We start from the raw sequence: 24,986 nt of genomic DNA on the forward strand, positions 1-24,986 counted from the left end.
TTTAGGATTTTTTGTTGCTGCTGTTCTTGCTATTATGTAAGATAGTGGTCCCTCCCTAGTGCTAACAACACTACAGATTGCAGTTCTATGACTTTGTTGTGAAGTAAGGAAGGGAACATTTTTAAAACCTCAGGATCAATTCTACTTGATTGTTAATGTGAAACAGAACTTTGTTTAAAAGTTTATGCTTCCCTACGTATAAACATTTTTGCTTCCTATTAGAGACAGTCATTCAGTCTCAATGGCCTTTCAGGATCTTCTGAATCTAGTTGGAAGCAATGGGAGATTCCAGATCCTTCAGATGGCTTTTCTTCTTATCTGCAATGTCATCATGATACCTCATATAATGTTGGAAAACTTCACTGCAGCTAATCTTGGTCATCGCTGCTGGGTTCATATTATTGACAATGACACCAACTCTAACAATAACAGTGGTATCCTGAGCCAAGATGACCTCCTGAGGATCTCCATCCCACTAGATTCCAACCTGAGGCCTGAGAAGTGCCGTCGCTTTGTTCAACCACAGTGGCATCTTCTACATTTTAATGGATCCTTTTCCAATATGACAGAACCAGATACAGAGCCCTGTATGGATGGCTGGGTGTATGACCGAAGGACTTTTCTCTCCACCACTGTTACTGAGGTAAGTGGCTTGAATCATAATAACCCCTCAGTGAATTCATTACAATAGTTAAGCAATAGCACAAATAGTGTATATGCTTTGAAATTACTCATTGCTTTATTAAATACAAGAGTCATATTCAATTATTCAAATAACTTCATATATTAATAAAGATTTACTTTTCCAATTATTTCATTCAAGAGATGAACTTAGATTAAATCACAGTTCAGAAATTTGACAACAGGACCATTCATCAAAATAGCAAAAGTATATCCCACCCAAAGGACCTACCTTCTTCTAAGCTAAGGCCATAGAAGTTGCTTTACAATATTAGGCATGACTTTCTTCTCTGAAACAGGTTTCAAATCCAATCAGAAATTATTGTATCCCTTTAACAGTTATATCATTAATGCATCAATGGCCAACTTGTCATGCAGGTTGATAATGTAGTAATAAGAGGTAAGTATTGAGTAAGAAAACTGATATCTTTTCTTGACCCACAATCTATAGAGTAATAACATCTGCCACTATTAAAAAAGAAGCCAATGAGGAGAACACTTCTAGGTTGGTTTAGCAGTGTTCTCTAAGTCCTGCAAAAAAAAAGTGTGTAGTATCTTTTGCAGTAGGGTCTTAAGATTAAGTTCCAGTAGGTAACTCAGCTCAATGGTAATAACCTGTGTTTTGAAGATCTATGGGCATTCCCTGAACAAATACTTCTTACCAAGAAAGTTATTGCATATGCCGGCCAATAGGATTTCTGCTTAACATCCCAGGTCCTTCCAGGTCATCCAGGTCCCCAAGGAGCAGCATTGGTCTCCTAGGTATTATACCTTCCTTCAAATTCCTTTATAAAATTATAGTTCCAAGTTAGCTTACTCAATGCTGAGTTTCCATATGGCTTTATGTAAATCTTTCAGAGAGGTGCTGGAGTAAGAGATTGAAAGGATAAAAGGTAAGAACTTATGTTTATTAGGGTTTTATTGCTTTGCAGAGACACCATGACCATGGTAAGTCTTATAAAGGAAAATATTTAGTTAGGGCTGGCTTACAATTCAAAGATTTAGTCCATTATCATTACTTTAGAAAACATGGAGGCATTCAGAAGAGAATGGAGGTAGAAAAGGAGCTGAGCATTCTACATATTCATCCACTGGCAGCAGAAGGGTACTGTGTAAAACAGTGGGCATAACTTAAACATAGAAAACCTCAAAGTTTGCCCCCAGAATGAAACCATTTCTCCAACAAGGCCACACCTTCTTCAACAATGTCACACTTTCTAATGATGACACTCGCTATGGGCATTGAAACACATGAAACTTTGGGACCATACTTATTAAAACAACCACATTCCACTCCTTGTCTTCATAGGCTTGGAGCTATAGCATAACAAAAAATGTATTTATTTCAACTTCAAAAATACCCACAGTCTTAACAACATTTAAAAATACAAAATTCAAAGTCTCTTCTGAGTCTCATCCAATCCCCTAGTTGTAATCCCCTATAAATTAAAATCAAAACTCAGATCACATATTTCCAACATATAATGGCACAGGATATAGATTACTTTTTCCAAAACAAAGGAGGGGATCATAGTGAAAAAATATTGGATCCAAGCAAGACCAAAAACCAGCTGGGCAAACTCCAAACCCTACATCTGATATAAAAAATGCTCTTCAGATCTCCAAGTTTTTTCATCTTTGCTGACTACAACACACCTCTTTCTCTTGGGCTGGTTCCACTCCCTATTAGCAGATTTCCTCAGCAAGTATCCCATGGCTCTGACTTCTCTAACCTCTTAGTGTTTTCAAGACCTTCCCGACTTTACCTACACAGTTTCACATAACATTCTTCCACAGCTCACACTGTGGCCTCTCTGGCCTCCATATTGAGACACCATGTCACATATTTGGCCTTAGCAGCTTTCTTTAGTTCAGGATGAAATTTTCCATAAACCCATTCTTCTACCCTTGACTCTAAAGCCAAAACTATGTAGCTGAACCTGTTAAGTTTTTCTGATTCCTGGGGCTATAATCTGGTTTGCTTATTCAATCACATCGTCACCAGCTTTTTATTTTCTATCATTTTCTTCACTGCTTAAATTTGGTTGTTTTGTAAATTGTTGACCAAATTTAAGAACTTTACATGCCTCTGACTCCTGAGTGCTGGGATTAAAGAGTGTACCACCATGTCTTGACCTAAACTGATGTTTAGTTCCATTTCGCAAGATGGAAGCTTAGCTGGGTGGAATCTTGCCCTGAGGTCATCATTCCCTTTATTTCACTTAATATCGTCAATTTGTTTATCTCCTTAAACATAGTATTTAGCTCCATTTCACTTCCTCCTTGAGCCATACATTTTGCACTTTTCCTATATCAGGTTGCTCCTTTGCAATGAAAAGCTCTTCAAATAATAATAATAATAAAGCTCTTCATAAAAGTCAACACTAGTAATTACACAACAAAGTCTATACTAGGCTGTTTGGAGCTTTTCTTTGCCAATGCAATTAATCAAAATCACTTCATATTATTCTTCAGCAGACTCTTTAGACAAGGGCAAAAACCAGCCACATTCTTCATCAAAATATCATGAACAGTCTCTAGACCACATAATAACGTTCTTCTCCTCTGAAGCCTCTTGAGGCACACCCCCACAGTTCAAATCACCCTCAGTACCATGTTCTTCCACCTTCCTACTAGTATGGCCAACTAAGCACTGTTTAAGTATTCCACTACTTTTCTAATCCTGCTGGGGACCAGCGCTGACAATGGCCAAGTACCATAAATGACATAAGTAGTTGACAAAGGAGTAGTGAGTGAGGATATGAGAAAATCTTGCATACAGACTGACTAACAGGTGGAATGCTTTCTTGTTTATAAAGAATTCGGTACACAGGAATAGACTCGTGTAGTTCCAAAATATAGATCATATCATTTTTGTCCCCAGACATTCATTTTAACATCCTCTTGCCCCTAAGCTTGATCATCATTGATCAACAGTGACAGAAAAAAAATATCTTTTAAAATCATTTATCTTCATTAATCCTATAACCCAATATTATAGAATCTTATGATTTCAAGGGCACTAGACAGAAAGAAAACCTCAGAGCCTGCCTAGGAAGATTGTTATGTCCTGATCATTATATTATTAATTCTTAATGGAGAGTATAAAAAGAAAAGGCTTTTAATCAGGTCAGCTGCCATCTTCTCTAGTTCAACAAATCTTGTTTATTTTGTTCTGATTACCTTGTTCCTGAGTAAGTATAGAGTATATATGTACCTATCTTGTTGTCAGAGCCTCATAAGATCTGTGGAATCTTTATTTAGAGTCAGAACTTCCAGGGTGTAAATAAGACTTTCAAGTAAGTAAGATACAGATTTCTCTCAAAATAGGGAAGGAAAATGTACTGGTTGGTTTTGTGTATCCACTTGACACAGTCTGGAATTATCACAAAGAAAGGAGCTTCAGTTGGGGAATTGCCTCCATGAGATCCAGCTGTGGGGAATTTTCTCAATTAGTGATCAAAGGGGAGAGGGACCCTTGTGGGTAGTACCATCTCTGAGCTGGTAGTCTTGGGTTCTATAAGAAAGCAAGCTGAGCAAGCCAGCGGAAGCAAGCCAGAAAGTAACATTCCTCCATGGCCTCTGTATCAGCTGCTGCTTCTTGATTTTCTTGAGTTTCAGTCCTGACTTCCTTTGGTGATGAACAGCAATATGGAAGTGTAAACTGAATAAACCCTTTCCTCCCAAACTTGATTCTTGGTCATGATGTTTGTGCAGGAATAGAAATCCTTACAAAGACAGGTAATATGCCCAGGACTTTTCTTGGGAAAGCTTAGAAGCACTTTTCCTGGGAGAAGGTTCAAGGGATTCATAAGAAATTTTCCATCAACTCAATATCCCAAATTGTACAACCCACCTTCTCAAAGGAAAAAGATAAGAAGGACACGGGAGATGATATGTGTGGGAGGTCCGGGAGGAGAGGGGGTGGTTATTGATGTGTAACATGAATGAATGAATGAATGAATGAATGAATGAATGAATGAATAAATAAATAAATAAATAAATAAATAAATAAGATATAAAACCTCTAAGCAACACGTGGAAATCATGACAAAAACTGGAAGACTGCACAATAGTGATTGCATCACTTGGTTCACCTTTGTTGGATCTTTCTCAAGCATCAGTGCTGGCTTTGGGCCTATAACTGTACTCCATAGATATGGTTGTGCCATAATCCAAAGTTCCAAAACACACATCCCTGCGAATAAAATCATAGTCAGGGCTCTCAAAAGTCACCCTAGTCTCTGGGACCAACTTCTGTCTTAGTTAGGCTTTTATTGTGGTGAAGACATCATGACCATAGCAATTCTAATAAAAGAAAGTTCTGTGTGGCTGACTTACAATTCAGAAGTTCAGTCCATTATCATCATGGTGGGAAACATGATGGCATGCAGGTGGGTATGGTGCTGGAGGAGGAACTGAGAGTTGTACATTTTGACCTGCATGCAGCAGATTACTGTGTTCCACATTGGGCATAGCTTGAGCTTAGAAGATGTCAAACCCTGGCCCCCACAGTGAAAGACCTCATCAACAAGGCCAAACCTACTCAAACACTGTCACACATCCCAATGGTGCTACTTCCTATGAGCAAGACTTTGGAACACATGAGTCAATAGAGACGTTACCTACTTAAATCACCACAGAGAGAAGTAGTATGACTATATTTTAGAGTATATTTTTTAATAATAATCAAAAGAATTTGAATGAGGGTGAATCATCCTTATAGGTTTCCTCACAGAAACAGGGATAATTTACCCCAAAGCAGCACAAGATCAAGCCAATCAAAATCCCAGCATGGATTGGAACAGAGCTTGGGAGGCCCCATCCCTAGCTGAGAATTTACTAGGGGTTGATGGTGGCTAGGGGAGGGACTATCATGTTACTTTAGAAGTATGACCAATACTAAGTTGCCTAGGCCCCAGTGCACACATAGGTAACATTCACCAAACAATAGAACATGAAAAAAAGAACAAGAGGTTTGGAGAGAGGTGTTCTCAAGCCTCTTAAGGGAAGTTGTGGAACACAAAAAGGATGGATATTATCATTGTGCAGTGTTGACATGCAAAAAATTTCAGAGAATAAATAGTAATAAGAAGAATATTTAAAAGAATGAGTTGTTGTGTGTCAAGTTAGTTTAGGTAAAGTGTTCATGTGTTGTGACAGGTCATCATTATTTTGATGGCAAACCGAAAATACCTAGATGGTTGTACATGCCATTGTGATAGCTAGAAATGTAGGTTCATGAGAGAATGTATCTGTAGCACTGTGAGGCACAAGATTCACAACTGAGCAACGCACAAAAATAAAAACAAACTCTCAGTAATTCATATACTTTTATAAACTGGAATGTGAGTAATTTCTAGTATTCTCCACCTGCATATAGGGTCTAAGTCCTAGTCTCAGGATTGCCAAAAGTATTTAAGTAAATAAATAAAATAAAAAAAGTAATCAGGCTGTATCTGAAATCTGCCCTAAGGAAAGACTTTGAGGAAACTGTGCAATGAGATATAAAATCCAATAATAGTAATAGTAATAATAACAACAACAATAATAATAATAACAATAATAATAATAAATCATGCAATGGTCAGAATATATGAGCATCTCTTGGCATAGGTTACAAATATAACCTACAATTTTATAGGAAGATTCCTCGAAAAAGGTTTGTTTAAGCTGTGACTGAATGGAAAAAGTTGGATAAGAATGAAAAGGAAGCTGGAGAGGAAGATGGGGCTGGCACAGTGAAACTGGAAGCTCATATTGAATAAATTGAACAGATTTCACTGCCACGCTGATTTTCTTTTCTTCCAGTGGAACCTGGTGTGTGGATCTCAGGAGCTGAATTCAGTGGCAAAATTTATATTCTTAATTGGCATGTTGGCAGGAACTTTTGTAGGTGGACATTTATCAGACAAGTGAGTATCTATTCTTTACAGTGTTCTCTACATATCAATGTTTTCAACAGCTACAAGTTATGTGTCATAGGTAGGGTATTTATTGCTGAGTAGAGACACCATAACCATGTCAACTCTTACAAAGGGAAGCATTTAATTGGGGCTGGCTTACAGCTCAGAGGTTTAGACCATTATCATCATAGCAGAAACTATGGTTCCATGAAGGCTGACATGGTGCTTATGAGGTAATTGAGATTTCTACATCTGACCCCAGAGGCAGGAAAAGAGACATCACCTATGGCTGTCTTTAGTTACTGAAACCTCAAAGCCAACCACACAGTGATAGACCCAGTTTACCCTGTGAACTTCCTCTAGTAACATGTATTCCAACAAAGACAAATATAAGAGTGCAACTTCCTATAGGTCAATGAGGGGCATTTCCATTCAAAAGAACATACTCCACTCACTGTCTCCCATAGCCTTGTAGTAATATCATAATACAAAAATGCATTTTGTCTAACTCAAAAGGTCCCCAAACTCAATCATAGTATCAGCAATATTTAAAGTTCCAAAGTTCAAAGTCTCTTCTGAGACTTACACAATACCTTATCTGCAATCTCCTATAAAATCAAAATGAAAAAGCAGATCACACAGTCTAAAATATAATATAATAATACATTATCATTCCAAACTTGACGCAAGGGAGCTTATGACGTTAAATAATACACTAAGATGACCACACTTCAAATTCTGCAACTCCTTGTATGATATCAACGATCTTCAGATCTCCAACACATTTGAGGTTTGTTGGCTGCAACACATTTCTTTTTTGTGGGTTATTTCACTCTACTAGCAGCCCTTTTGACAGGTAATCTACAATTCTGGCATCTCCAACATCTTGAGGTGTCTAAGGAAATCAAGGCTTCACCTTCACAACTTCACAAGATGGCTTCCCTAGGCCTCCATGCAGGGATTCCCCTAACATATGCCTGGAATCAGCAGCTTTACGTAGTTGTGGAGGGAGATTTCATAAACCCTTTGTTAAACTTTTTGACTCCAAAGCTAGAGCCACATGGCCAAAGGTACCAAGGTAGGCTGCTTCATAGGGCTGGAACATGCCCCTCTCATTTAAATATATTTTTACAAGGTTTACTTTTTCAGTTGCTTCCTTCAATGACTAAGCTTGGTTGTCTTGGAAACTGTTCTTTAGACCAGGCTGTTCTCAAACTCAAGATAGACCTGCCCCTCCCTCTCAGACATAAATGGAGTTTGCCAAATACCAGGCCCTAAGATTTAATTCTTTTTCACATGTTTGAAGCTTATCTGGGTAATATCTTTCCATAAAGTTGCCATACCCTTTACTCCATTTGAGACCAATCTTTCTTTAAACTATTTTCCTGGTGGTCCTTTCCTCCACACATTGCACATGTTTTTGATTTTCCTTACCAGATGGCCCCTTTTCATTGTAGATCTATATAAGACTGGCCTATAGAAACCAAGCAACACAGTCAATACTAGGCTGTTTGAAAATCCCCTCTGCCATAACTCTTCCATATTTCTTAATTTTAGTCTCAGGCCAATTGTTTAGACAAGGGCAGAAAGCAGCCACATTCTTCACCAAAATATCACTACGAAGGTCATTGGGTCACATACTAGTAGTCTTCTCCCCTGAAACCTCTTGAGATGGACTCCAGCCATTCAAATCACAATCAGCCCCTCTGTCTTCAATGCTGTAATTAATATGGGCCATTAAGCCTCCAAACCTAGAGCATTACAGTACTTTCCTAATCCAAAGTCCCAAAATGTACAATAAGAAACATAATTAATCCTGTCACAGCAAAGCCCAATTCCTGTTAACAATGTCTTAGGGGTTCTATTAATTGGAAAATATACAATGACCAAGACAACTCTTTTAAATAAAGCATTTAATTGGAGAAAGCTTACAGTTCAGAGGTTAAGTCCATTATCTTGGCAGGAAGCATGGAAGCATACAGACAGACATGCTGCAGGAGAAGTAGCTGAGAATTCTACATCTGGATCCACAGAGAGCCACAAGACAGAGCCATTGAGTCTGGCTTGAGCTTTTAAAATCTCAAAGCCCATCAAAGACACACTTCCCCAACAAAACGATGCCTACTCCAACCACAAAAGTAAAGGAAACATCACAAGATAAAAAGAGCTCTCATGATCATGGATAGGTGGAATTAACATAGTAAAAGCAGACATTTTCCCAAAATCCATCTACATATTCAATGCAATTCCCATCAACACCCCACCATAATTCTTTACAGACATTGAAAGAACAATATTCAACTCCATATACAAACAAAAATCCAGGATAGCTAAAAACAATCCTATATACTGAAGGAACTTCTGGAGGTATCACCATCCCCAATTTCAAACTGCACTAATAAAAACAGCATGGTATTGGAATAAAAAACAGAGAGTTTGATCCATAGAATCAAATTAAAAACACATACATAAATGCACACACCTATGGGTACCTGATTTGTTTTTACTATTGAAACCAGAAATATACAAAGGAAAAAGTAAAGCACCTTCAACATATGGTGCTGGTACAACTGGATATTAGCATGTAGAATTGTAAGAATAGATCGATATCTATCACACTGTACAAAACTCAAGCCTAAGTAGATCAAAGACCTTACCATAAACCAGATTCAATGAAAATGATGGAGGAGAAAGTGGGGAATAGTCAAGAAAGCACCTGAAGAGAACACTAATAATTCAGGCACTAAGATAAACAATTAACAAATGGGACAAAGGACGTCATCAAAAGCAAAACCACAGCTTACAGAATGGGAAAGGATTTTCAGCAATGCCACCTCTAACAGATAGCTGATATCCAAAATATATAAAGAACTCAAGAGTCTAGACATCAACAAAACAAATAACCCAACAAAAAAAAATGTAGTACAGACCTAAAAAGAAAATTCTCAACACAGGAATCTCTAATGGATGAGAAGCACTTAAAGGAATATTCAGCATCCTTAGTCATCATGGAAATGCAAGTCAAAATAACTCTGAGATTCCATCTTACACCCAGCAAAATGGCTAACATCAAAAAGTCAAGGGGAAGCACATGCAGGCACATGCAGGGGCACATTGCTGGTGAGTGCACATTTGGACTACCACTTTGAGAATCTATTTGGAAATTTCTCAGAAAGTTGGAAATATTTCTAGTACAAGAACCAGTTATAACACTCTTGGGCATATACTGAAAAGATGCTCCACTGTACCACGAGGACACTTGCTCAATTATATTCTCAGTACGTTTATTTATAACCCCCCAAAACTGGGAACAAACTAGATGCCCATCATCTAAAGAATGAATAAAGAAAAGGTGGTATATTTACACAATGGAATATTACTCAGTTATCAAAAAAAAAAGAAAAAAGAAATCCTGTAATTTACAGGAAAATGGATGGAATAATCCTGAGTGAGGTAATCCAGACACAAGAGACAAACATGATATATACTGACTTATAAGTGGATATTAACTGTAAAGTATAAGTAGCCATGCTGCAATCAACAGACCCAAAGAAGTCAAGTAACAAGGAAGCTCCAGGGTAGGAATGCTTGAATTTCACTGAGTCTGGGAAATAGAATAGTATCTTGGGTGGATTGAGGGAGGGAACTGGATAAGATGTGGGGGGAGTTGGAGGGAGCACGCAAGATCTAGTTGGGGGAGGATAGAGAAAATACTGGTACAGTGAACTGGAATTAGTGAGAGGGCATCTTTGGGATGAGCTAGAAACCTAGAGCAATGGGAACTCCCAACAACCTCTGAAGGTGACCTTAGCTAAATCTCCTAGCAATGATTGAAATGGAACCTGAATCGGCCATCTCCAGTAACCAGAAAAGTTTTCTGATGAAGAGATTGGGAACCAACCCAGACACAAAATCTTCTACCCACAATTGGTCATTCCTACAAGAGGTTCAGGGGTAAAGATGGGACAGAAATTGAGGAAAAGGATAACTAATGACTGAAAAAGCATGAGACCCATGAGAGAGAGCCCTTCACTTACACAATTAATGGTATTCTACTACACTTGTAAACAGGTAGGTGCCTAGCATAACTGTCATATGAGATGCTTACCCAGCAATTGATGGGAAGAGATGCAGGCACAGAACCAAACATTAGGTGGAGCTTGGGGAATCCTTAGGAAGAGACAAAGTATTGAAGGATCCAGAGAATTCAAGGACAACACAAGAAAATATACAGAATCAATGAACCTGTGCCCAGAGGGACCCACAGAAACTAAACCAACAAAGAGCACGTGGATAAGATGGATGGAGTCCCTCTGCACATGTTTACTAGTTGTGCAGTTTGGTCTTCATTTGGGACTCCTAACAGCAGGAGCAAGTCTGTCTCTGACACTGTTGCCTGCCTTTGGTCAATTATCCTAAACTGGGCTGCCATGCCTAGCCACAATGTGAAAAGATGCACCTAGACCTACAGCAACTTGGAGGACTCCTCTTTTCTAAGGAGAAAGGGAGGACAGAGGGTAAGGAGAGAGAATGGGAGAGTGAAGGATTGGGAGGAGAGGAGATAGGGGAATCTAAAAATCAGAATGTAAAATTAATTAATTAATAACTAATTTAAAATGTAGTCATTGAATATTGTGTTTCTCAAATCATGCATTTGATACTAGTAATCACTAACACAGACAGAACCTTTTATTAAGGTTCTAAAGTCTGTGTACAGTTTTTGACATAGAACTAACATCATACTAGATGTGGAGGAATCCAAAAAGGTGTTAAAGACAAGAGGGCAGAACATGGTTTAAAAATATGAGAAGAATTAAACATGGGGATGAGACAAAGTGCTGCCTGTTTGTTCTTTTTAAAAACTGCACTTTTTCACTGATGGAATCATTGTCTTTCCTCAGGTTTGGGAGGAAGTTAATTTTCAGATGTGCTTTGTTGCAAATGGCCATCACTGGGACCTGTACAGCCTTGGCTCCCACCTTCTTCTTCTACTGTTTACTTCGCTTCCTGACAGGGCTTTGTATCTCACCCATAGGCACAAATAGTGTTTTGCTCAGTAAGTCAAAGCTTTTGATAGACATTGCCCACAATTTCAATTGATGAAGATGCCCTTCCCTTCTTTGTTAGCACTCAAGAGTCTTTCTTTTTCTTTCAGTGTTAGAATGGACAAGCCCTAAAACCCAACCCTGGGTGACCACACTGTTAATGAATTCTCAATATTTTGGAGGCCTTGTCTTGGCAGGTCTGGCATTTGCATTTCGAAACTGGCACCACCTTCAGCTGGCAATGTCTGTGCCAATATTTGTCTTGCTTATACCCACAAGGTATGAACTTTTGTTCCTCCTCTGTGTTTTGAAATTGTGGGGTGACCATATCAATGGAATCATAGCAAAAGAATGCATTTGTCACAGTCTCTATAAGTTAATATGTTTATCATTTAGGTAATGTCTCAAGAACATTTCCATGGCATCTTTGTTTCTCTGGATAATATAATTAGTGAACAAAATTTATTCATGAATTATTAATTTAGGGAAGGATACATGATAAGTGAAATTTCCCTACAGTCTAATAAGGAACTTGGCAGTTGTCTACAGAAATGTCCAAGAAATTCTACTTCTATAGTCACCATTAAAATACATGTCTATGTGAGGGGGAAAGACCAATGTGGTTCCCAGTCTGCATTCCAGAGATTCATATACATTGTATTGCTGAAACATTTTCATTTTTCATAGGCAGTGTATCTCATGATACAAGATTGAAATTTTTTTCTTATAACTGAATTAATGATATGGATTAGATTAAAAATAAAACTATGAAAGAATGAATTTAGTGTAGAAAATTACCCCTTGAGAATTTATGTCCACATCTTCTTGAGCAGGTGGCTGGCAGAGTCAGCTCGGTGGCTGATTATAACCAACAAACCCCAGAAGGCCTTACAGGAACTTAGAAAAGTTGCATGCAAGAATGGAATAAAGAATTCTGAAGATGTCCTAACCATGGAGGTAAGCATGATGACAGCTGTTTGTGACACAAAAGAAAGATACACAGTCTTGACATGTTTATGGGTTAGTGCCCAAGATACAATATCCTATCATTAACTCACTGCATACAATTCTTTTATTCCAAGAGGAGTTTGTAAAAACCCTTCTTTGATGATATCTTTCACGTTAAAATATTTTATAATGACAGATGTGGTATACATAATGGATTGATTCTAAAATTTGATATATGTATAAAATATGTTCCTTCACTTGTATGCCTTTATTACATTACCTCTCCTATTGATTCTCATAGTCTACCTATTTCTACCGTCTAGTCCCCTAATCTCTCATTTTGTATCTTCCTTCTTGTACTTAATAGGTTTAATTAAAAGTCACTTACAGAAAAATGTAAAGGACTTATTTAAAACAACAAGGACAGCTTACACATAGGTATACTACTGAAGAAACTGTCCATCTCTCCCTCAGCACACATTATCTGCCTATATGTTGACAGGTGTGTGTATAGCTTTGTAGGCCTTGACAACTAACAATGGACACTGAAGTAGAGTGTCAAACACAGATTAAGGATGATGAATTCTTCTCTCAGTATACCATATACTTTCAAAATTGTGTGTTGACTTTCATATTCTTAGGCAGGTCTCCAACAGCTGCTGAAACCTCAAGAGTACACTGTCCATGGCACGTCTATAAGATAGACTCATGCTGTTTTGTCACCTTTTCATCAGGATCTTACACTCAGCAATTCTCCTTTACCATCATTTTTGTGTGTGTGTCTGTACCCTTGAAAAGGATGACGACGTTTTCTCAGTTAGAGATGATCACTGGATAGTCACTTGTTCTCATTACTATGACCAGTTGTTTCTTCAGTGACTGTTACCCACTAAATACAAAATATGTTGTTTATTGAGGATGACATGAGCACTAACTTATAGCCATCAGCAAAAATATTGGAAGCCTACTAACTTCTTTTGGTGTTCAGAAGATTCGGAATGAGAACTAGATGCCAAATATTAACCAACAGTATTTAAGTTTTCCTTGCTGTGTTTCACTATTTCATAGATCCAGTAACTTATTGGATATCAAATGCTTCCCTTTCAATATGGGAACATTTCTCTGTACCTTTGAGTACTAGAAGTACAACATCTAGTTTATTATATAAAAGCTTGAGTTATAGGAAGAGAGGCATAGTGGGCATATGTTATTGATTTTCAAAGTAACAAAATGTTTGACAGGGCTCTGAAAACAAAGAGGCACTCCATTGAATTTCTGATAAGTCTTGGTCTTTGGATTTTCAAGTGATATTACATTTGTATTTCTCCATACACTCATTATCAATGAGACCATGGAGATAAGTTGTATAAGGTTATGTCTCAAAGGTCATGTATTTGTGTGTCAAGTTGACAAGAAGTAGATCTATGATGATTAACATTGATTGTCAATTCAATGGGATCAACAATCACCTAGGAGACAACTTGACAGCACATCTGTGAGGAGTTGTTAGTTTATTTTAGTCTCTGGGCATCCCTCTCTGGGATTATTATGATTCTATTAACTGAGGATGGAACATCCACCCTAACAGTAGACCTGTCAGACCTGGGCTTGGGTCTTACAATACAAAACAGAAACATAGCTCAGCATAGGCACTCATTAGCCCATGTTCTTTACCATGTTCCTTGATGTCTCTGTTTTTCACTAGAGAGAACTAATAAATAGTGATCTGGTATTCTGTTCTCTTTCAGTATGCAACAAAATGCTCATCATTTTGTGAGAACTAAGTAATTTCTTGATGTTATTTATAAAGGTTTTAAGAACCATCATGAAGGAAGAGCTTGCAATACCACAAACAAAACCTTCTCTACGTGACTTGTTCCACATGCCCAACTTGCGAAAGCGCCTTTGTCTCCTGTGCCTTTTGAGGTAGGCTTCACAGGGAATTCCCTACTTGTCTGTATGCACTTGAAAGGACATAAATTTCAAATAAAAATTTCACAAATACATACTTCTCAATGAACATATACACATGTAAAGTTATAATATAACCCTCACATGGAGAAAGTCCAGTTATGGCCATGGTAGGAAACAGCTCAATTGCAAATGAAAAAATTTGTTTTCTCCAAGGGAGACTCACTACAGAAACAACCTATGTCTACCTATGTCTACGTGTAGGCACCATTGCTAACAACAGATGGCCAATTCAAAACTAATTCAATGGCATCTTTGGCTATATTTTTTCATATATTGTCAGAGCAACTTTTTTTTACTCATTTTTTATTTTCTTTATTTACATTTCAAATATTAGCCCCTCTCCTGATTTCCCCTCTAAAAACCACCTATCCTCTCCACTTTATCCCTGCTCACCAACACACCGACTCCCTCTTCCTGCTCCTGGCATTCCCCTACACTGGGACCCTTCACAGAACTAAGGGACTCTCCTCCTATTGATGACAGAATAGGCCATCCTCTACTACATATGCAGCTGGAGCCATGAGTCCCACCATGTGTACTCTTTGGTTGGTGGTGTAGTCCCTGGAAGCTCTGGGGTTCATATTGTTGTTCTTCCTATGGGGCTACAAACCCCTTCAGCTCCTTGGGTCCTTTCTCTAGCTCCTTCATTGTATGCTTTGAGCATCCACCTCAGTACCTGAGGGTTGGAAGATGGCTCAGTGGTTAAGCGCACTGGCTTCTTCCCCAGAGGACCTGGGTTCAATTCCCAGCACCCTCAGAGCAGCTCACAGTCATCTGTAATTTCTAGGGTGTCCGAAACTTTTTTTAATCTCATAAGTAGGTTGTTTACATATGCATTTTAACTTGCAGTAGTGTGTTTTGATGGAATGCCCATGTCTATGAACAAGTGAGTCTCGACAAGTATGTTTGTTTCTTGTTCTTTCGGAATTGGCTTTTTATTTCTCTGTTGTTTGTTTAGTCAAATTCTGACCAACTTTTATTTCATCTTACCTTAATTTATTATTGTTCTTTAGATGTCTGTTTTCTAATGAAAGAGAGAAATGTTGGAGATCCACGTAATAGAGAATGTGGGGAAGAACTGGGAGAGGTTCTAGGAGGGTACATTTTAATCAATATATATTAAATTAAAAATGTCTATTTTAAATGAAAATGAACCTTTGGTAGTAAGAATGTAAAAGTAACATTATGCAAAATAATTTAGGGGAAAATGTCATCCAAACACAATGTATGGAAGTCTGAATAATTACTAAAATATTTTTAATTAAAAAAATGTTAAAACGTTCACTACAATCAAGTTAGAGAAAAAACTCTAAAAAATGATTTAATCTATCATGAATTCCATAAATTTTCTACCTGTCCTTAAAAATCCATACGTAGTGATATGTTAAGGATGCAATGATGTTATTAATTTCACTGAAGTAAATACTCCAAAATATAGATAGGCTTTTATAGTTTCACAACTAATATTGTCTTCTGGGAATAATCATATTCTTGACTTTAAACATGAATTTTAAGCATATGATGTGAGTCACCTCTTTGCTTCTTACAGACTTCTACAAATATCACCTATTACAGGGATCACCATGAACCTCCAACACTTGAAAAGCAATGTCTTCCTAACCCAAAGTCTTATTGCTGCAGTCTCGGTCCCAACCACTGTTCTTGGAGGGTTTTTACTGAATTACATTGGCCGTAGAATAAGTCAACTATTGCCCTGTTTGCTGTTTGGAATCTTCCTTATGAGCATAGTGTCTGTGCCTGAAGGTAAGAAAAGACCTTAACACAAAAGAAAAGTAATACCGAGTCCCTTTCCTTGGTATTTGTCAGGTTCTAATATTTTTTATATTTTTTATTAGGTATTTTCCTCATTTACATTTCCAATGCCATCCCAAAAGTCCCCCATACCCTCCCCCCCCCAACTCCCCTACCCACCCACTCCCACTTTTTGACCCTGGTGTTCCCCTGTACTGGGGCATATAAAGTTTGTAAGTCCAATGGTCCTCTCTTTCCATTGATGGCCAACTAGGCCATCTTTTCATACATATGCAGCTAGAGTCAAGAGCTCAGAGGTACTGATTAGTTCATATTGTTGTTCCAATTAGAGGGTTGCACATCCCCCCCACCCCCCAGCTCCTTCATACTTTCTCTAGCGCCTCCATTGAGAGCCCTGTGATCCATCCAATAGCTGACTGTGAGCATCCACTTCAGTGTTTGCTAGGCCCCGGCATAGTCTCACAAGAGACAGCTATATCTGGGTCCTTCAGCAAAATCTTGTTAGTGTATGCAATGGTGTCAGCGTTTGGAAGCTGATTATGGGATGGATCCCCAGATATGGCAGACTCTAGATGGTCCATCCTTTCGTCACAGCTCCAAACTGTGTCTCTGTAACTCCTTCCATGGGTGTTTTGTTCCCAATTCTAAGAAGAGGCAAAGTGTCCACACTTTGGTCTTCATTCTTCTTGAGTTTCATGCATTTTGCAAATTGTTTCTTATATCTTGGATATCCTAAGTTTCTGGGCTAATATCCACTTATCAGTATCATGTGAGTTCTTTTGTGATTATGTTACCTCACTCAGGATGATGCCCTCCAAGTCCATCCATTTGCCTAGGAATTTCATAAATTCATTCTTTTTAATAGCTGAGTCGTACTCCATAGTGTAAATGTACCACATTTCTGTATCCATTCCTCTGTTTGGGGGCATCTGGGTTCTTTCCAGCTTCTGAATATAATAGTCGGGTTCTAATTTTGAGAAAAGAAATACATCCAGAGAATTTTCTATAACCAGATATTTAGAAAACAGTCTTCCACTCACATGTTGAGAGAAAAGCCAAAAGCTAGTAAGTTTGTGATTCTATAGTCATGACATAAACAATCATAGCCTAGAGAGTTGTATCGAGACAATGAGGACCATTTGTACTGAAGTACAAACCAAGTTCAAGGAAGGAAAGGAGGACTAGGCGGCAGCACTGTCATATTTAATGTTGTGGAGTTAAGTTGATGTGTACAAGTTATAAGGTCCCCAGGACATCCCCAAGGTTTGTTGAAACCCAGGAAGATGTCAGCAAAAAACTCTTTTTCTGTCTTTTCACTAAGCATTTTCCAGTGCTTGAATCATTCATTAGCCTTTTCTCACTGAGTAGAAAATACCTCTATAAAATGGCCAATGAGGTCCTCTAAGTCCTTTCTCTTAAGCCTTAAGACACTATTTCAAAACAAGCCACTCCGCCTACTTGCACACATCTGTCTTTTCAGGATACTATTGCATCAAATTGCACAAAGAACATGCATGACAATTTCATGCATGCAAACATAGAATATAATCTGGAGCTGATTACCCCTCTACATTCTTATCTATTTCACATTCCTGAAAAAATATTCCAATGAGTACACAGTCCTCAGTAATTTCTTCCATGATAGTCCTACATTCTGTGTAAAAGACAATGAGATGCTGTGTAGAAAAGGTGAAAGTCAGTGAGTGACTCTTAGACTCACGAAGCTCTCTACTTCTGAAGTGATGTCAGAGAATCTCAGTAAGTGAATGCAGTGGCTCACTAGTATTGATCCTCTATAAACCAGTACATGCAAATAGGTCACCTTTCTAAAATTATTAGCCACCAAGTAAGTTTACCTCTGTGCAGTTTTCATTTCTATATTCCCCACTTAGGAAATAGAAAATAATTTCCTTCACATCAGTGAAACCATTGTCTCTGATCTTCCTCTCCACAGAAATGCAGACTCTGCTTGTGGTTTTGATAACACTGGCAGGAGGAACTTCTGCTATGATGTATAACAGTAATATTCTATATTCGAGTGAGCTGATGCCCACGGTGATCAGGTACAAGACTTGATCAACAGCAATCAATTGTAATGATAACAAATATGGCCAAAGTTTATTAGAAGTCTGCATTTTGCAAGATGCATTAATTCGAGCTGAGCCAGTTGTACACAGCTAAAAAAAATTCATATGAATATTTGGAATCACCCAAAACTTAAGTACCACAAGAAACCTAAGAAGAAAGGATTTCTGTTCTTTTAATTTTTATTTGGATTTTTATACCTTTATTTTATTTTATCAATTTCATACTGTATTCACACTCAATCTTTCTTTTTCATGCCCCATTACTGTTGCTCTCCCAGCTCGCTCATCATCTACTGTTACATTTTTGTGTGCACATGTGTGTACATGTGTGTGTGTGTGTGTGTGCGCGCATGTCCCTGCAGAGGTCATAAAGTGCATACAAGAAATAGCTGTCATTCTTACATTTTCAAAAATATTTTGCTTTTGCTAACCCACCTTTTTGCCAATACTCCCTATTCTAATAGCCACTTTTTCCTGCCTGTAGTCTCACTTGACATTTCCAGGTAGAGTGTACTTCAGGTTTTTCAATTTTCAACATTAGAAATGTTATGACAACAACAATCTTTGCAATTAAAATAAACAATATGCATAAAAGTAGACAGACAAAGTAAATATATCTCAATGAACTTCTATAACGTTGAACTAACGATTCTGAAGCTATAAAACTTCATATTCAATTTACACATTCACTATGAAATACTCCATTTTTATTGTATTCTTTTATATATTATATCTCAAACACAGTTTCCCATCCCTCTACTCTTTCCAATCCTCTCTCACCATCTCTATTTTTCACCAGATTCACTCCTCCTCTGTTTCCCTTCCCAGAGATGTCAAACAAACATGAAATAAAAGGTTACAAGACTGGGCACAATCCTCATACCAAGGCTGGACAAGGCAAGTCAGTAGATGAGAAATAGTCCCCACTTCCATAGTTAAGGAGTCCCACAACAATACCATGCTACACAACATAATATATATGCAGAGGACCTAGCTCAAAAGCATACAGGAGCTGTGATTGCCATTTCATTCTCTATGATTCCCCTATTTATCCTGCTTACTTGACTCAGGGGGCTGTTCCTGTGTTATCATGATCGTTCTGTTTCCTGCATTCCTTCCCCAAATTCCTACTTCTATGGGGTTTCTGATGAATCCACCTAGATTTTGAGTGTGAGTGTGAGTCTATCTATTTGCTTCCATCAGTTTCTTTATTATAGAACTCTGACAAAAAGTTGGGCTAAGGAGAAATCTATGGGTATAATATAATATCATTAGTAATCATTCTATGAAATTTTTCCCACTTGTATTTGAATCTGTAATGGATTTTTTGGATGTCCAGACTCTGGTTCCTGGCCATCTAGACAGGGTGAGGCAAGAGTTCCCTCCTAAGACAAGGACTTCAAATTTGACCAGTCATTGGTGGCCAAGCCCACAAGTTCTGTACGACCAGGGCTCCAGTACATCTTGGAGGCAGAACAGATTGATTGTATATCAAAGATTTTGTGGCTGAGTTGGTGTCCCAGACCCACTGCTAGAAAACCTGCTTGGTTATAAGAAGTTGGCTGATTCAGGGTGATTTTTTTCTACTTCCATCTATTTGCCTGTAATTTTCATAATGTCATTTTTTTCTAAGAGTTGAGTAATACTCAATCATGTACATGTACTAGAGTTTTTTCATTATCCATCCTTCAATTGAAGGACATCTATCTTATTCAAAGTTTGTGACTATTTTGAATAAAGCCACTTTAAACATACTTGAACAAATATCTTTCTCTTAGGAGGGATCATCTTTTAGATTCATACCCAGGAATAGCAGGGTCTTGAGGTAGACCTATAACCAATTTTCTGACAAACTGCCATATTGGTTTTCATAATGGCTCTACAAATTTGCACTTCCACTAGCCATGAAGGAGTTCCCTTTGCTCCACATCCTCACCAGCATGAACTAGGACTTGTGATTTTTATCTAATCAATGCTGACAGATGTGAGATGAAATATAAAAGTAGTTTTGATATGCATTTCCCTGATGGCTAAGGATGTTGAATATGATTAATGCAAGATGCTGAGTAGCAATACCATGAGTTCATGTTTTCTAGATTCTTTTCTGAATTCTGGCTTATGTTCTAAGGGCAACAGCATTAGGAGTCATTGGAATTTCTAGTGGTGTGGGAGCAGCCCTGTCTCCCCTTATTATGATCCTCATGCGGTACTCTGACTCCCTGCCCTGGATCATCTATGGAGTCCTCTCCATCCTTGGTGGCCTTCTTCCCTTTATCCTTCCTGAAACCAAGAATCAGCCTCTGCCTGACTCCATCCAAGATGTAGAATGTGGGTGAGTAAAATCTCCACTGTCCCCTTAGAGGTATTCTGTACCAATGGTCTGTGATGTGGAAAGTGAAATAGCACTCCCATTATCTCTTTCCAAGCTGTCAGACAAGTAGGCTTTCGCCCATGTGGTCATTGTGTTTGGAACAGAAGTCTTCCCTGTATCCCCTCATAAATAAATTCAAATGACTTTGGACCTCTCTAGACATGAAAGACAATCTCTACTAGGATACACATAGAGATTTATTAATAAGTAGACAAAATCATGTCTACTGCCTATTTTTCCTTCATGTGAAACACATGAAGTGTAGGAATTAATTTGGTGCATGTGTAGCACATGTTGTAGGACAAGGCCAAGAAGGACATTCCTTCAAACCTCCTTGGAGAGGGCTATGACTACCAAGATTGTAAGAGCCAAACCTGATTTGTAGAGGTTTCTGGAAAGGTTATTTCCCCAGATTTATTAGAATACTTTGATAGGATTGTTGATGTTCAAAATTCTGGTGCGTGAAGGATGAGTTTGCTTTTACAAAAATGCCTTCATTCTCTCTGTACTTCTGGTTTTTTAAATAATGTTTATTGCATTTGTTTTATGCGTTGCAGGTGGAAAAGTTCAAAACAAGAAAAGGAGGAAGATGTCATCATTAAAGTGACTCAGTTTTAAGGAACTCTAGGAATTGGCCTCCAGTCAAACATCAAGATAAAAGAAAAATGTCATTCAGGAGTTATTCTAGGAATATTTGCCTCAACTCCAATCCACTGCATTTCCCATGAAATAAATAGAGTGAGAAAAAGTTACTGTCAATCATACCTGGTCCAGCCAAGGGTACAAAAGACAGACAAATTCGAAGAAGGACGTTGGGGCATTGTGTTTGTCAGAAAAGGGAATGTAGGGTGATGGGCCTTTTAGTAATATGTACAATCATGCATATATGTGGGTGGAGGTGTGTGGGTATGTGTGGATTGTGGTGGTGGGAGGATGGAATTCATAGTAAAAAATGCCTGCAAACTCTAATACTATGTTTGTCCCACTTCCAACAAGATGTGGTGGCTGAACAATGAATGAAAGTCCGTGGCAAGCCAGTGAACTTCCTGGAGATGTCCAATCATTTTGCCCAGATGTGATGGGTGTGCTCTGAAAAGGCAAAGACCACATGGATTTCCTACCAGGATAGCTTCCTGCTGATAGGCCTTTCCATGATATATTTCTCATCTATCAGGCATGGCATAGAGAAAACCTCTCTGCCTATAGTTTCTTGGGCACTCACCTACTCTAATGGGCAGATTATTTTCAGAATCAGTATGAAGATGTACTTTATGTAATGGTACTATTTAGACAAATATATTATTCTGTAATTCCAGGTAATGATTTTATAGAATTCCTGAATTGATTTAAGTAATCTTAGGCCCCCTGTATAATAAGAAATCTGCAAAAGAGTTCTGCAAACCTTAATGTATCAGAAGCACATGAATTGTACTAGGAAGAAAAATAGGCTTGGGACAATTTTCTAGTCTTGGAATAGATTCACTCAAAGGTAGGTCGAGAAAATAAATGATGTCACAAATGGGAAAAATAGGTGATTGAAATTTACAAAATGTTAAAAATGAGATATAATATATATGACCTGTTCCTTTGTGAAAACCTTGCTATGACATATATCTATTGCTTTCAACTTATAATGACAGTTGTGGAATGAAAAACAGATAATACATTTGCCTTGAACATATTGGTCTTTTATTTACTTTTACCTATTTACTTCACATCCAAGTCACTCCCACACAATCCTTCTCCCATTCCCCTTTGAATTTTTTTAGTGAATTTTTATCTCTCACTCTCCTTGTATTCCTCTCTGGATAAAGGAGTTAGCCTCTTCTGGTTCCATATCCCCAATGTATTGAGTCATAGCTAAGCTCACCCTCATTGATTCTTGAGTGCCTTCCTTTTGTCAGGTTTCTGTCTCCTCCTGGAGATTCCCCCACCTCCTCACCCACTGCAGGTGCAGATTTCCATTCATCTTTGTGACCATTTGACCATCTCTCCTGTCCTTCCCCACACCAAATCTTAAACCCACAATTCCCCTTCGTAATCTCATACTCCAAGCTCCCTTCCTACATCTGCCTCATATGACTATTTTATTCCCCCTTCTATGTGACATTCAAGTTTCCTAGCTTGGGTCTTCCCCCTTATTTAGCTTCTTTGGGTCTGCGGAGTGTAGCACGGTACTGGTATTTTATGGCTAATAATCACTTATAAGTAAGTACATACCATGCATGTCTTTTTCAGACAAGGGTAAATCACTCTGGATGATATTGTCAAGTTTCATCCATTTGCAAAACAAAAAAAAATTCATGACATCTTTGATTTTAATAGCTGAATAGTATTCCATTGTGTAGATGTAGCACAGTTTCTTAATCCATTCATCAGTAGAGGAACATCTAGATTGTTTCCAGTTTCTGGCTATTATGAATGAAGCTGATATAAATATAGTTGAGCAAGTGTCTTTGTTGGATGTTGGAGTATCCTTGGGGTATATACTCATCAGTGACTTAGCTGTGTCTTGAGGGAGAACTATTCCCAATTTTCTAAGAAAGCACCACATTGATCTCCATAGTGGTTGTACAAGTTTGCCCTCCTGCCATCAATAAAGAAGTGTTCTGCTTGCACCAAATCCTGACTAACACATGATATCTCTTGAGATTTTCACCTTAGCCATTTTGATGGGTGGAAGATGAAACCTCAGAGTTGTTTTAATTTGCATTTCCCTGATAACTTAGAACTTTGCACATTTTTAGGTACTTCTCAACCACTGGAGAGACCCCGGTAGAGTATTCTCTGTTTAATTCTGTATCCCAGTTTTAACTGGGTTATTTGGGATATTGGTGTCTACTTCTATAAGTTAATAATAAATTTTGAATATTAGTCCTCTTACATGTAGTGTTGGTGAAGACTCTTTCTCAATCTGTAGTCTGAAAATTTGTCCTATTGACAGAATCCTTTGCCTTACAGAAGTTTTTCAGTTTCATGAAGTCCCATTATTGGTGTTCTGTTCAGGAAAATGTCTCCTGTACCAATATAACACCAATTATAGCTGTCCAGAAGCCATGGATGAACTGTGTCTACCTGAAAAGGGGGCTGGAAAAGAAAAAGGAACGGGGTGCAAGAGAAGGATGAAGCCAAGACAAAGTTTCTCATCAAGGCTCAAAGTTTAATATTCAGCACTGTATTTATATAGGGAGAGCCCACAGACTCAATCCTTTGTTTCACCTGAATTATGTTGCAAAGCAAGCTCAGCGGGCACATTACTCCTATAGGAAATTGAAGGTGAGGCAAGGCAGAATCCTTGAGTCCTTAAGAATCCAAATAACTCCTTAAGGTACAACAGGGAGAAAATGTTTAAGGTCTATTTATCCTATTCAAGGCTGGGGGAAGGGTACAACCAATGCTGAAACAATGCATTCAAGGGTACTTCCTGCTCTCTCTTCTATGAGATTTACTATATCTGGTTTTATGTGGAAGTCGTTGATTCACTTGAATTTTGGGCAGGATGATAAATATGGTCCTATTTTCATTCCGCTACATGTAGACAACCAGTTAGTCCAGCCCAAGTTTTTGAAGATGCTTTCATTTTTTTCTTCATTTTTCATTTTTTTTATATTGTATGGTTTTGGCTTTTTTATCAAAACTGAAGTATTCATAGGTTTATGGGTTTATTAATGAGTCTTCAGTTATATTCCATTGATCATTGTGAATATTTCTGTACCAAAAATATACCATTCAGTATTTATAACTATTGCTCTGCAGTATACTGTGAGGGCAGGGATGGTGACTCCTCCCAAAATTCTTTAATAGTTCAAGAATTTTTTGTTTGTTTGTTTTGGTTATCCTGGGATTTTTTTTTCCATAGCAGTGGAGAATTGCTCTTTCAAGGTCTTTAAATTCTGTTAGTATTTGAGGGGTTCACTGGCTGGTTTTCTGGAGGAAAGTCCTGAATGAGATCCAGATGTACAGCATTTTCTCAATTAGTGATCAAGGGTAAAAGGGCCCATTGTGGATGGTGCCATCCCTGGGCTGATGTTCCTGGATTATATAAGAGATTTTCAATAACAACATAAATAATAGAAAGCCAACATTTACATGGAAACTGAACAACACTCTATTCAATGATACCTTGGTCAAGGAAGAAATAAAGAATGAAATTAAACACTTTTTAGAGTTTCATGAAAATGAAGCCACAACATACCCAAAC

At 38.0% G+C, this 24,986-nt stretch overlaps 1 protein-coding gene across 4 annotated transcripts; it reads left to right on the forward strand.

The window, feature by feature from the left end:
- Positions 1–23,668, forward strand: LOC110289078 (solute carrier family 22 member 19-like). 4 transcript variants are annotated; one of them, XM_085834139.1, is made up of 10 exons: positions 1–643; positions 6,493–6,596; positions 11,489–11,643; positions 11,830–11,911; positions 12,466–12,589; positions 14,391–14,506; positions 16,104–16,318; positions 18,282–18,390; positions 20,543–20,746; positions 21,343–23,668. In XM_085834139.1, the coding sequence occupies exons 1-10, from the start codon at positions 242–244 to the stop codon at positions 21,401–21,403; spliced, it is 1,572 nt and encodes a 523-aa protein (XP_085690265.1). In that variant the 5' UTR covers positions 1–241; the 3' UTR covers positions 21,404–23,668. The 4 variants fall into 4 exon arrangements, with proteins under 4 accessions (XP_085690265.1, XP_085690264.1, XP_085690267.1 ...); XM_085834138.1 differs by lacking the exon at positions 18,282–18,390 and adding an exon at positions 19,243–19,311 and having other exon boundaries at positions 2–643; positions 11,743–11,911; positions 20,551–20,746; XM_085834137.1 differs by having other exon boundaries at positions 3–643; positions 11,743–11,911.
- The last annotated feature ends 1,318 nt before the right edge of the window (positions 23,669–24,986 follow it).

Source organism: Mus caroli, unplaced genomic scaffold (assembly GCF_978045245.1).
Source record: "Mus caroli unplaced genomic scaffold, Mus_caroli_1 scaffold_20, whole genome shotgun sequence".
Taxonomy (NCBI): Eukaryota; Metazoa; Chordata; class Mammalia; order Rodentia; family Muridae; genus Mus; species Mus caroli.